General features: G+C 36.6%; 1 protein-coding gene across 3 annotated transcripts in view; it reads right to left on the bottom strand.

Annotated features, from left to right (window-relative positions):
- slc20a2 (solute carrier family 20 member 2) overlaps positions 1 to 12,331 on the bottom strand; it is a 40,714-nt gene that overhangs the window by 19,718 nt on the left and 8,665 nt on the right. For 2 of the 3 annotated variants that reach the window (XM_079636885.1, XM_079636887.1), the window contains exons 2-4: positions 3,971 to 4,529; positions 3,389 to 3,529; positions 2,444 to 2,529 (exon numbers count right to left, since the gene is read on the bottom strand). In XM_079636885.1, the coding sequence (XP_079493011.1) occupies positions 2,444 to 2,529; positions 3,389 to 3,529; positions 3,971 to 4,259 (516 nt within the window). In that variant the 5' untranslated portion in view covers positions 4,260 to 4,529. Of the gene's footprint in view, positions 1 to 2,443; positions 2,530 to 3,388; positions 3,530 to 3,970; positions 4,530 to 10,012; positions 10,300 to 12,331 lie in introns of those variants that run through there. The other variant, XM_079636886.1, reaches the window with a different exon arrangement.

Below are 12,331 nucleotides of genomic sequence, written 5' to 3'. Positions count from 1 at the left end.
GTTGGTCAAAATTGAAGTAGTACATTTACATTAAAAAAAAAAGTGTTCTATTTAGCTTCAGTTTACTTATTTCTAGTTTTAGTAATTTTAGTACTTCAGCTTAAACTTATTTTAGTTAGTTACCATCTCAACATTTCTAATTGTTTATTCCAATTAGTTTTAGCCAACAATAACAACACTGATTTAAATACTCTCTTAAAGGGATAGTTAACCCAGAAAATGAGTATTTGATTCTTATTTATTTAACAGGCAGAATGTCCAAGCTGCTCTTCTCCACACAATGAAATTTGGGTTAAGCATCAAAACTACAAAAGAAGAAGAATAAAAAAATAAAAAAGAGCCTTCTGAGCTTTGCAGAGAAGGACATTTTGAGTTAAAGCTACACGATTCTGGATAAATTGAGAATCATTTTTCTTCACATGATTCTCCCACAATTCTAAATAGACAACTAAACAAAATAACGAAATTAAACCAGGCATTTAAAAAAAAAAAATATTCAATGCCGTGAAACAAAGATTTCACATGTATGAACCAGCGTTTTTGAACAAATCTCTTGAATGAAAAATGGCAAATACATATTTTAACAGTCATTTGTTCACCTAGTGGTGTAACATTGTAAATTATACAATCCTTATTTGAAGTGTCAAGCTACTTTCAAGAGGTGATTTGAATCGCTACCATAGACAGTTTATATAAAAATAAATATTAACTTTTAACCCAGTACTTCTGTGATCATTTGAATTATTGTAGCACAGATATAATGATACTGCGGTTGAAAAGACTGTTTGTGAAGCGGTTTCATCCCTATACTTCTGCTATCACTGGCTCAGTGGCAGAACCAACACAGATCTGAATGTTTGCTGTGATCGCACTTGTCCAGGGTTTAACAGACATTAGGGCTGTCGAAATGGTTGAAATATAATATAGCAAAATTCTAGTTATATTCGAATTCTGAAGGCAATACTTAATGTTAGAGGAAAAAAGAACTGTGCGTCTCCTATGCCCACAAGAGGGCACAAGCGAGAGCAATATGCAAATATAAACCAAATCAAGCATCACATCTTTTACTGAAATGACCTTCACTTTTTAAAGTGCATTAACTTTTGAAACAATTGTTCTTAGATAAAATATAATTTCCTTTATATGCATGCAAAGAAAATTAGGTTACAATAGTGCATAAATCTAACCTGAGAAAACACGCTTCAACAGAAAGCATAATGTACTGAACACAAAATAGCAAACTGCCATTCAGAAACAATCCACTTCCACTCACTACACATCTACATATTGTTCGTCAAAAACACCAAAAACTTCTGCAGCGAGTGCTGAGCACTGTTTGTTGACAATGTTTTCAGCTCTGGCCGATGTGCGAGGTATGGTCAAGTATGTCGTTGCACTATTTTGCCACCATCTGAGAGGGTTTTCGTCACAATTTTTCAAATTAACAATGCAGCCGCACTGCGCTGTATATTGGATAAGCTAACAAAAACAAACCGCGTCAGTTACGTTATCATCAAGTCTCGCGCGCCTCTTGAAACACCAAAAATTCAAATGCAGTTTTTGCATTCGAATGTGCAATTTTCTTTCAATTTGACGAATATTCAAAAATCTAATTTTTATTTGACAGCCCTAATAGACATAATGATTAATCATGTGGCTCTATTTTAAGTGTATAGGCGTATTTAAAAAAATGGTTAACTTAAAAACTAAGAAACTTAAAAAATATATATAGCCTACTTCTCTATAGTTCCTCACACAAAGCAAACACAAAAATTGTTTTGTCTTTTCGGAGCTTGGCATTACTGTATATCGCATTTTACTTGCATTATAGAGAAAATAGCTGCTTAGTCATTCTGCTAAACATCTCCTGCTATTTGTCACAGAAGAAAGTCATACAGATTTGGAACAACAGGCTGGTGAGTAAAATATTAATTTTCATTTTTAGGTGAACTGTTCCTTTAAACCATGGTGCTTATGTGACCACAGGTAAGAATGCATTTCCCAGCTCCTAACTCTTTAAGGCTTAAATATTTAAGTGTTTACAGAAACAGAGCCTACACCAGGCACACATTTAAAAGATGAACTGCTGTCAGTAAAGCAGTTCCTGTGCCATCACATATGAGCTATTGTCAAAGCAATCTAAACAGCCACGGGCACAGTTACTTGGAAATAGCTGAATGCACGTTAAACAGTAAATATAATGAGAACATGTGAGGTCTTATAAGGACTGGTGATGGACCGGTACATAACGCTGAAGGACTGGGAGAAGGCCTCTACTGCACTTCAATGTTTATATCACATGTGTGAATCAAAAGCTAAAAACACTTAAAGCCTCTGAGCACTTTGATTAAAAAAAAATTCATTTTGATGTCAAAATTTGTCAAAACGAGATCACTGAAGTATGGTGATGTAAGAAAGTTGTAATAGTCGACCCATAACTCACCTTGCTAAGAATTAAGTATCTGATGATGAAGAAGAGCAGGCCAGACATCAGGCCAGACAGCAGAGGGGAGATGAACCATGAGGCAACTGCATCAAATAAACAGCAATTACTAAATCAATATATTTTCAATATAATGATGCATTACGCAGCCAGAGGCACAAAGGCCAACAGCTGACATTACATTAATTACAGATCTCGGTTACAAGAATATTGGCAAAAATGTGATGATTTACTCCAGAGAAACAATACATAAACACATACAATACTGTTCAAACATTTGATGTTGGTAAGGATTTTTCATATTTTTCATGGAAAAAGTCCCTTATACTCACAAAGGCTGCATTTATTTGATTAATATTGTGAAATGTTATTACAATTTAAAATAGCTGTTTTCTATTTGAATATATTTTCAAATGTATTTTATTCCTGATGGTAAAGCTGCATTTTCAGCATCATTACTCCAGTCTTTTCAGTGTCACATGATCCTTCAGAAATCATTCAAATATGCTAATTTGCTGCTCAAGAAACATTTCTAATTATTATCAATGTTGAAAAGAGTTGTGCTGCATAATAATTTTTGTGGAAACCATGATAATTTTTTTCAGGATTCGCTGATAAATAGAAAGTTAAAAAAAACAGCATTTGAAATATAAATCTGTAACATTACAAACGTCATAACTATCATTTTGATATGATTTAATGCATCAAATAAAGAACTGCTTTAAAAAAAATCATACTAACCCTACGTGTTTGAACAGTGTAGCAAAGCATAGCATTAAGTAAAATAAAAAACAGTGCCCTAAAAGAGGAATTAGACAGCAGAAACATAGTAAAAGACTGACATTAAGCAATCAGTTGCATCAAAGCAATGAACAAAAATGTTTGACGGCGATCAAATAACTACCATAGTATGATGAATAATGAATTTCATAATGGATTGTTTACCAATTTTGACTAACTGCATCCACTGTACTCCTTTAGTGCCAATAGCAACCATGGAGAAGCCAATAGTAGATCCCACAATGCAATGAGTTCCAGAAATGGGCAACTTCAGAAAAGAGGCAATGAGCTGCCAAGCCGCAGACCCTGAAAGAGACGGGAATTTGAGTGGGAGGTGGAGCAAAAAAAAGTCTTTCAGCCATATGTTCTCTTCCCTTCTGTCTTCAATACAGTCTCTGGACGGGATACTATTAAAATTGTTACAATATAGCTATTCACTCACTACCATATGACATTAAAGAACTCCCAAAGACATGTTTGATTTCATAACACAACTTCTTTTAAACCATCTATGCAATGTTCTAACTTTGAGCTTTACATGTCTAGATTAAAAACTTTCCCATAAAGCTCATTTAACTCAGGCATCAGCTAATTCACTCTATTACAACTCGCTATACACAACATATAATCATAACTCCCAGAACCTGGCAGCCTACAAAGAATAAACAAATGCCTCGCTCAGCTTCTCCATCATTAATCTTTCAAATGACACACTGAGGTTTCAACTTTCAACAAGCCATTACTTACCGACCATGGCGCTGACCTCTCCAGCCATCAGTACCGGCACAGTGTCATTGTATAAAGTAACATCTATAATTCCCTTCCGAATGGTTTCCCCGACTTTGGCACCGAGGAGCATGGAGCCCAGGGTCTCGAATATGGAAGCCAGGATGCAGGCCTGACGTAACGTCACCACTCCTGACCCGACCGCTGTGCCAAACGAGTTTGCCACGTCATTGGCCCCCACTGAAAATGCCAGGATGAAGGCAATAATGAAGCCAAGAATGACCATCCACAGGTACGAATCTGTTTCCATCTTGGATTTTGTTCACACAAAAGCTTACAAATGAATCCCAAACAAACAACTACAAAGAACTGGAGTAAGGTGCTGGACTGCGACGGAAATTCTCCTTTGCTCGTTTCTTTTTTCTCCCAACTTTCCCCAGGTTAAAAGAGTTCTTGGGGGAGAGGTACACTGCTAACTAAGCCGTTTAACCTCAGTCTGTAGAGTGCTGAGCAGTGTAGGCAGGAGAGAGCATTCCATTGTTTGGCCCTCTAAGTGTCCTGTCCACAAAGACGCCTTCAGCTGTCAAAACAAGAGAGACAAGGACATCATTACACAGTATTCACACTTTCCTTATAGACTGCATATTGTAGCCAAAAAGACCATGGAAAATGGAAAAGTTGGACAGACAGGTGTTGGGACAGTCAAGGAATGTGAGAGATTGGACATGAAAAAAAAAATACATAATAATAGTAATACACATAAATTAAAATGAGATAATGACAAAATTCATAATTAAAAGATGAATTAATTAAAAACAAGCCAGAATGAGTAACAGTAGGGGTGGGTGATGACTAAACTCTTATATCACAATATAGTCACGGTTTTTATAATATAAAATATTTGATACCATAGACATTTCATTATTCTTGTCACCAATGCCAATATCAAAAATTATTTTTTGACAAAATAAAAAAACTCAAGCTTACTGAAGACATGTAAACAGTCAGTGAAAAAATAAGAACATATAACCTAGTTGCAAGCAATAGGATAAAAAAAAAAAACTACAATAAAACAGACAACTAAAATAGACCTACCCGGAAAACTTATAGCGCTAAATTAGAAATGCTACATAAATTGTATAAAGTAATCAAATGTATAAAAAGACACACACTGTGTAGTCTTCACTGTGTAAATTAAATATACATTTGTTCTTATTAAAGTTACAAAAAAATATTTTAATCAAGAGCAGTGAGTGATTTTCTCTCTTTTGTTGTTTCATTAACATGACAGAGAGAGAGCAGTAATATTAGGATGCTCTCACTTTAAGAGCTGCCCGGATCCAATATATACTGTTACACATGCGTTTCCTATCTCAACTGTGTACGTTCACTTAAGGCATGAATGACTGTATTTATTAGTATACTTGCAAGGACAAGTATTTTGACATACAAGTGTGTGTATTTAACCATTCGAGGCCAAAAAAGCGGAAACATAACAGACAACGCTGAGAAACAGACTCAGAAGGTGCGCATATAGCGAAATGAGTTCCGTTTAGCTGCCTATTACGCTTCAACAGTTTAAAATCACTTGTTTGCTTAAAATGCTTAATAACTCATACAAACGTTAAGCTTTCATGACATGCATGCAGCACAGCAACATCACATGAGCATAGTCGCGATAGAGACATTAGTCCAAGTCCAAAAACTCTACCGGTCAATCGTGTCTACCAGTATACAGCCCAGCCCTAAGTAACAGGGTTGAAGATTAGGGTTAGCATGAAGGGTTAGGCTTAGCTATAGGAATTACATGTTGGTTTGTAGTTAATTTCCACAAATATAAGAAAAAAATTAGTATATCTTTTGACATATACAGTACAAACTAGAGTCAAAAACTCAACATCAAACTTCAACAAACGGTCAAAAAGGAGGTGCTTTTCCTTAAGAAAATGTTTACTATAAACCTTATATAAATACAAATAAATGACAAATATAAATACATTTTGAAACACTGATCCAGTGCTAGTAATAAACATTTTTCTAGTAATCAACATTTTAAAAGGCAAAATTCATAAATAAATAAACACACCAGAATGCGTAACAGGGTTGCCACTCAGAAAGGGCTAGTTAGGAACTTATGTTAGTTTGCTATTTTCCATAGATTTAAGAAAAATATTTGTTTGGTCATTTTTAACTCCTCACAATAACTTGAGTAACAGGGCTGAAGGTTGAGCGTGAATACAGAACAATTTGTATAATAGTTGAGAAAATTAAACAAGAATTTACTTTTCTTCCTGCCATGATGTAAAAAAAATTAGAGGAATGTTAAATTGTTTGGAATAAGGGGGAAAATCATGTGGTAACAGGATTAATAATCAGAAATTTGTTTGACTACAATGAATTGAATATTTCAACAGATTATGTGAAGATTATGATGATATTATGATGTTATTGTATGATTTTAATCGTTGGAAGGAGTCAGAAAAGTCGAGAACTTTGAAGAGAGACAGACCAAAATACCCATACAGACATCTGATATGTTAAAATGAAATTAGCATGAAAATATGCTACATGTAATGAAAGTACAATAACATTTATTTAACGAAAAACATGGGATTTCAAGGTTTGAAATAAGATATCAAATAGCATTACATAAAACAGTAAGAAAACCAACTTGAGCACTTACATTATTAACTGGCCACCTTACACTACGACACCAAGGGAGAAGCGTTCAGGTGTGACCAAGACACACAGTGTACGTCCATAACAGAATGTAACAGCGCAGTAAGCACTGCAAAACATACACTCGTGCTTCACACCTCCTCTCTGCTTCTTGGCTTGGTTTCAGGTTTGAGTCTCCCACCGAGGCGAAGCGTACAGCGAGTCGTGCTCCAGCTGCACTGTGCAACACTGCGGAGTCGCAGCCCCTAATACCCGCTTACAGCCTCCCCGCTTCCTGCTTTCCCCGCTCTAAGAATCTTAGTGGGTCAAATTCACTGGAAAACGGCAGGGCTGTAAAAGGGCCACTATGTGCTTGGTGAAATCTGATCAGTCCTGTTTATCGGAACGACTGATCCCACACCACAGGGGGACAGTACAGTATTTAGAGCATCTGTCAACAGCTGATGACAGAATGGACTTTAAAGCATTACAAAGACACAGTATACGATCGTGTAGTGACGTCAAAACAAACACCTGTAAAATTACAGAGCGTCCTCACCACAGGCCAGACCTGCAATGCAGAGGCTGAAAAATCACAGCTCAGAACTGATACCGAAGTCAACTCGAGGGGGGACAACGGCACATTCTTACACTTGACTAAGCCTTTTGTTTAAAGGGAATTAAATGTAAACAGTAGGAAAGCCAGACTAATACATGCTCAAGGTATTTACTGATTGTGTGCAAGAGTCCCGTGAACGGCAACACCTCATGTATCAAACATCACATGGTGGTTGTTGACTTTGTCACAAAAGATGGTCTGTATAGTATAGCTGCAAGATTCTGGATAAATTAAGAATCAGAGGGGGTTTTTTTGTGTGTGTTTTTTTTAAAATAGAGATCACAATTCTCCCACAACTTTGAGCAGAGAGCTAAACAAAATAACATCTAATTTACTAGAGGCTCTGACAAAATATGAATTGCTGCGATATATGCTGTCAATACCAAGGGGGACACTAAGAGGGAGTTTGAGAAACCTGTCTGAAACTGTCCTAATTTTTGTAATTAAATTTAGATCCGACCACTAACTTTACCTCTAGATAAAAATAACCCGATACAGTGTCCTCCTCGGTTTAAAATCGCGCTCCACAGGGCGAGAAATCGCATTCTATTAGAATTTCTAATCAGCCTATTAGAATGATTTCTGAAGGATCATGTGGCACTAAAGACTGGAGTAATGATGCTGAAAATTCTGCTTTGACATCATAGGAATAAATAACATTTCAAAATATATTAAAATAGAAAACAATTATTTTAAATTGTACTATTTCATAATATTACTTTTTTTAATCAAATAAATACAGCCTTGATGAGCACATGAGACTGTTTAAAAAAAAAAATTATAAATCAAATACCAATCCCAAACATTTGAATGGTATATAAGATACTACATTTTTCCGTCATTACGATAGCAATTATTCAGAATAATATCAGCCGATACCGATAGTTAGATTTTTCGCTCCAATAATGCTGCAAACTATGCAGGGAAGCCTCTCATTTGGTACACTATAAGATTAGAGGTTAAAGTTAGCAACAGAGCCAATATATTCAACTGCCATTTTGTCCAGATATATTTACACTCAAATTAAAGCTGAAATGTTTGTACAGTTGCACATAAGGCAAATTTAATCAAACATACATATAATTAACAGTAAATAAGCTCTTCTCTAGTGTTTTTATAGCAAACTAACAAACTGGCCCCTGGATAACTTCCCTAAGGTAAGTGCAACATTAAGTGATATTGTTCAGAAGCTGTCCTATTGACTTCTTTCCGTGGTTGAAACACAGATTGAGTGATTAAACGAGTCATGTTACGGATTTCGGAAAGTTGTACTGTATCTTTCAACATATCTCCTGATATTCATGCATGTTTTTCTAGATATCATTTGCATTAAAGTGGAAGAAAAGACTCATGAACTAAGGCGCTACAGCGATCTGTCACGTCACATTTAAGAGCGTCAAAACGTCCATTTATTGTTTGAATTTGTTTGAATACGCAGAATTTGAAAGCTGAGACTTTGTTTCAATTAATGGACGGGAGGAGCTACAAATAATGTTTGATGCAGGGAAAACCTGTACATCTGGCAACCCTGGCTTGAACTATGGGTGATTCATAGGGTCAAATAAAGCCTGCATTAACGTCGCTATTTTTTAACTGTTAAAACGCTATTGTCTCGTTAACTTGTCCTAAATTCAACACAAGAGATTTTCCTCACACAGTCTGTTGCAGTCTGACATGTTTTTCCGCACCCTTTTGATTGACAGGTTATAATCCGTACTGATCATCGGCTGTTTTTAAACAATCGGCTGATGGCAAAAATAATAGCTTTAACTGGCCGATATCGATCATTGGCCGATACATCGGCGCATCTAGTACTGTATTATATATATATATATATATATATATATATATATATATATATATATATATGCTTGTTATAGCAATACTCTTGAGATATATATTAGCAGGTTTGGATTTAAAAGAGGTGCATTTTAGAACTAATAATGGTTACAACACATTTTTGGAAAATGGATGCAATGCCAAAACACTGTTCCCGCGTTGTGACATCAGCTCAGGTGATAAGCTGAGACAATTTGGATGAAATTAGATTCTTCTGCTGCTTTCAGATATTTGAGGTCTATTGCTTTTTAGCCCTTCAGGTCTTTAGCAATCAGCGTAACGGGTTTAGCAGTCAATTTGCTGACAGCACCTGTCAAAGCCTATTTTTCATAGTCTTTTATGAGAAGACAACCACCTTATTCAGAGATTAAATGGATATCAATAAAAATCTACATTATTATTTGTTCACAAGGTTGACCTTGTTTAAAATGTGAGAAATGTTATCAGTCTGGAACCATCCTTACATCATTTCAAGACATAGGCCTATACTTAAAAGTATAGTTCACCCAAAAATGAAAAATGTCATTATTTACTCACCCTCATAATAGTTCCTAACCTGTATGAACTAACTTCTGATAGTTTTGGTTACCGCTGACTTCCATTGTATGAACAAAAACACTCACCGAGACAAGAGGGTGAGAAAATGACGACAGAATCTTCCTTTTTGGGTGAACTATCTCTTTAAAGGCCCAAACATGCAAACTATAGGTGCACAACCCCTTGAAAACCCCCCTTTATGATGCATTTCACAGCTTCACACGGATATTTAAAAAATTTCATTAAATGTAAGTTTCTACAATGCATTCCTCTGGATACTGTATGTCCCGTCCAACGTATGAGGCACACACAGAACCTGTTGCATTAGACACGACACAAGAAGAAAGGAGAGAGTGCAGTAGAAATGTGTAATGACTGCAGCACTCTAAACTCTAATCAAGTGTACTCACCTTTGGGCTACGCAGTGCTCAGAGTTTCCCCCCTTTTTTGGAAAGTGGGGTCGGAAAAAGATTCGAAAAACGAAAGATGGACAGATTAAACGTGAGGGATCATGAATGAACGGATGGGAAAATGCTAAACTGATGTGCTGACTTATGCCAGTAAAACAGGAACAATGAGACTGGTCAATGGATTCAGACAAAGAAAAGATGTGCGAACGTTGTGTAAAATGTAGTAGGAGGAAATGCCAGATGGAGAGTCAGACGTGTTGCAGGACAACAGCAGTGCGATTCTCATTGAAAAACCTGTCACTGCAGTCTAGACTGCTTCTTAAAGAGAGGCAGCAGCATCACAGGCCAGCCAGCCAATCACATGCACGCTGAGTGGGAGCGGTGGATCTGATTGGCTAACGCAGCATGGGAAGAAGGAGTGACGAGGAAGATCAAGCCAATGAGAGTGAGGAGAGAGGAAGAGGGGTGGGTGAATCCCCTCTAACAGTCAGGAAAAGGCATGCAGTTGCACCAAGGACATTCAATGGTGTACAAACTGACTGCTGGCACCATAATATCTGCATTATGTCTCTCTAAAAGCATTTAGTAGCAAATAAATACAAATTACCAAATGGAAATTTAATAAAGCACCACAGAGTTGTCTCTCCTCAAAGTAGAGCAGGCAAATAAGTAATTCATCAAATATTTCAATATTAAGGGATATGCAAACTCCCATGGCAAAACAAATGTCAGTGGTGTGCAGGTAATTTGTGTGGGGGAAAACATGGGTAATGTCAAGAAAACAATTCACTTATTTGAAATATATATAACAGAAAATCAAACAAACAAAACCAGTTTACCAAGTACATAATATTGTCAAATAAGTATTATTATTATTATATTATTAGTTGGACAGTACAAAAAAAAAATCTAAGCTAAAAAATAAATAAAAAAGAGGTGTGTGTTATACTTAGGGTTAGGGTCCTTGCACACATTCATTTGTATTTCAGGTCCCTAGAAAGGCTATTGTCTTTTAAGAAAGGAAGGACTGCATGATGAATGTTTCTGACACTAATCTCCTCCACAGTGAACAATAAAATCAAATCTGCTTTCATAATCTCATTACACAGGGCTCCCACACCTTTCGTCCAATGATTTTGCATTATTTTTGCATGCCATTTGCAGTCATTTGGATAAACTCAGGTTAGCTCACACTCATGTTGTTCCAACCAAGCGAATACTTTTTGTGCGAAAAAACCCCCCCTAAAATAACGACTTTATTCATTTTCTTCTGTGTGGGCCTCTGAGTGAGTGCACGTAGTGTAACAGCGCAGCGCTTCTTGGTTGGACGTCAGAACGTAGGCTCAAAATTGGCCAGCATCACACACGACCAGCGTCGGCCAATAGTAAGCCTACGTTCTGACGTACACTACGTCAACAGCTTAGGAGAATGACATGGAACAGAAGAGATGGGATAAGTGGGATAAGAAGAGATAAATGCAATATTTATTTTGCAAATATTTCGGACTGCAATATTTATTTTTAAATATTTATAATTTTTCACACATATATGAAATGTCAAATAGTTAAATATATCTGACAAATATCCAAATATAAAAATTAAATATTTGTATGAGATAGATAGATAGATAGATAGATAGATAGATAGATAGATAGATAGATAGATAGATAGATAGATAGATAGATAGATAGATAGATAGATAGATAGAGAGAACGATAGGATACGATAGATAAGATAGTATGTCTTTGTTTCTTGCAGTGTTTGGAACAATCAGTGCTTTCAGGATGATGATATCATTATCATGTCATGTGACCCCTCCCATTCACAGTCCACCTCTCTTGCTCTAAACAGTGAACAAGACAAAAACAAAGCCAGAACACGTCGGGCGACTAACCCTCTCCAGCACATCACAGACTGTCCCGCGCCGCTGACACTTGAGGGATGTCTGAAGCCTTGAGCTGATCAACTCACCCTCAGGTCATCCATCTCTCAGTCCTTAAAATAGCCAAACAATCATTCATCCACTGCTGAGACAGTAGCTATAGGTGATATAGCTGCAGTTATTAGAACACTCTCTCCAACAAGCACCGTCACAAGGAGATGACAGCCTGTCAGACATTGTCATAAGCAATTCTGGGACTCGCTCTCACATCTACACAGCCCTGACTCACCGGCAGCACATCACGCAGTGTTTCAGAACACAACACTCTTATCAACTTGTCCTGTGGCAAAGAGATACTCTAAACAAGTCTGTGCGGTTTCGGGCATCATGGGAGATAATATATGGGTGGTTTGCGAACAGAAATCTGTAAACAAAC

This window comes from Phoxinus phoxinus (genome assembly GCF_949152265.1).
Source record: "Phoxinus phoxinus genome assembly, chromosome: 15".
Taxonomy (NCBI): Eukaryota; Metazoa; Chordata; class Actinopteri; order Cypriniformes; family Leuciscidae; genus Phoxinus; species Phoxinus phoxinus.
Note: the sequence above shows the minus strand (reverse complement) of the source record. Positions and strands in the feature narration are given on the sequence as shown.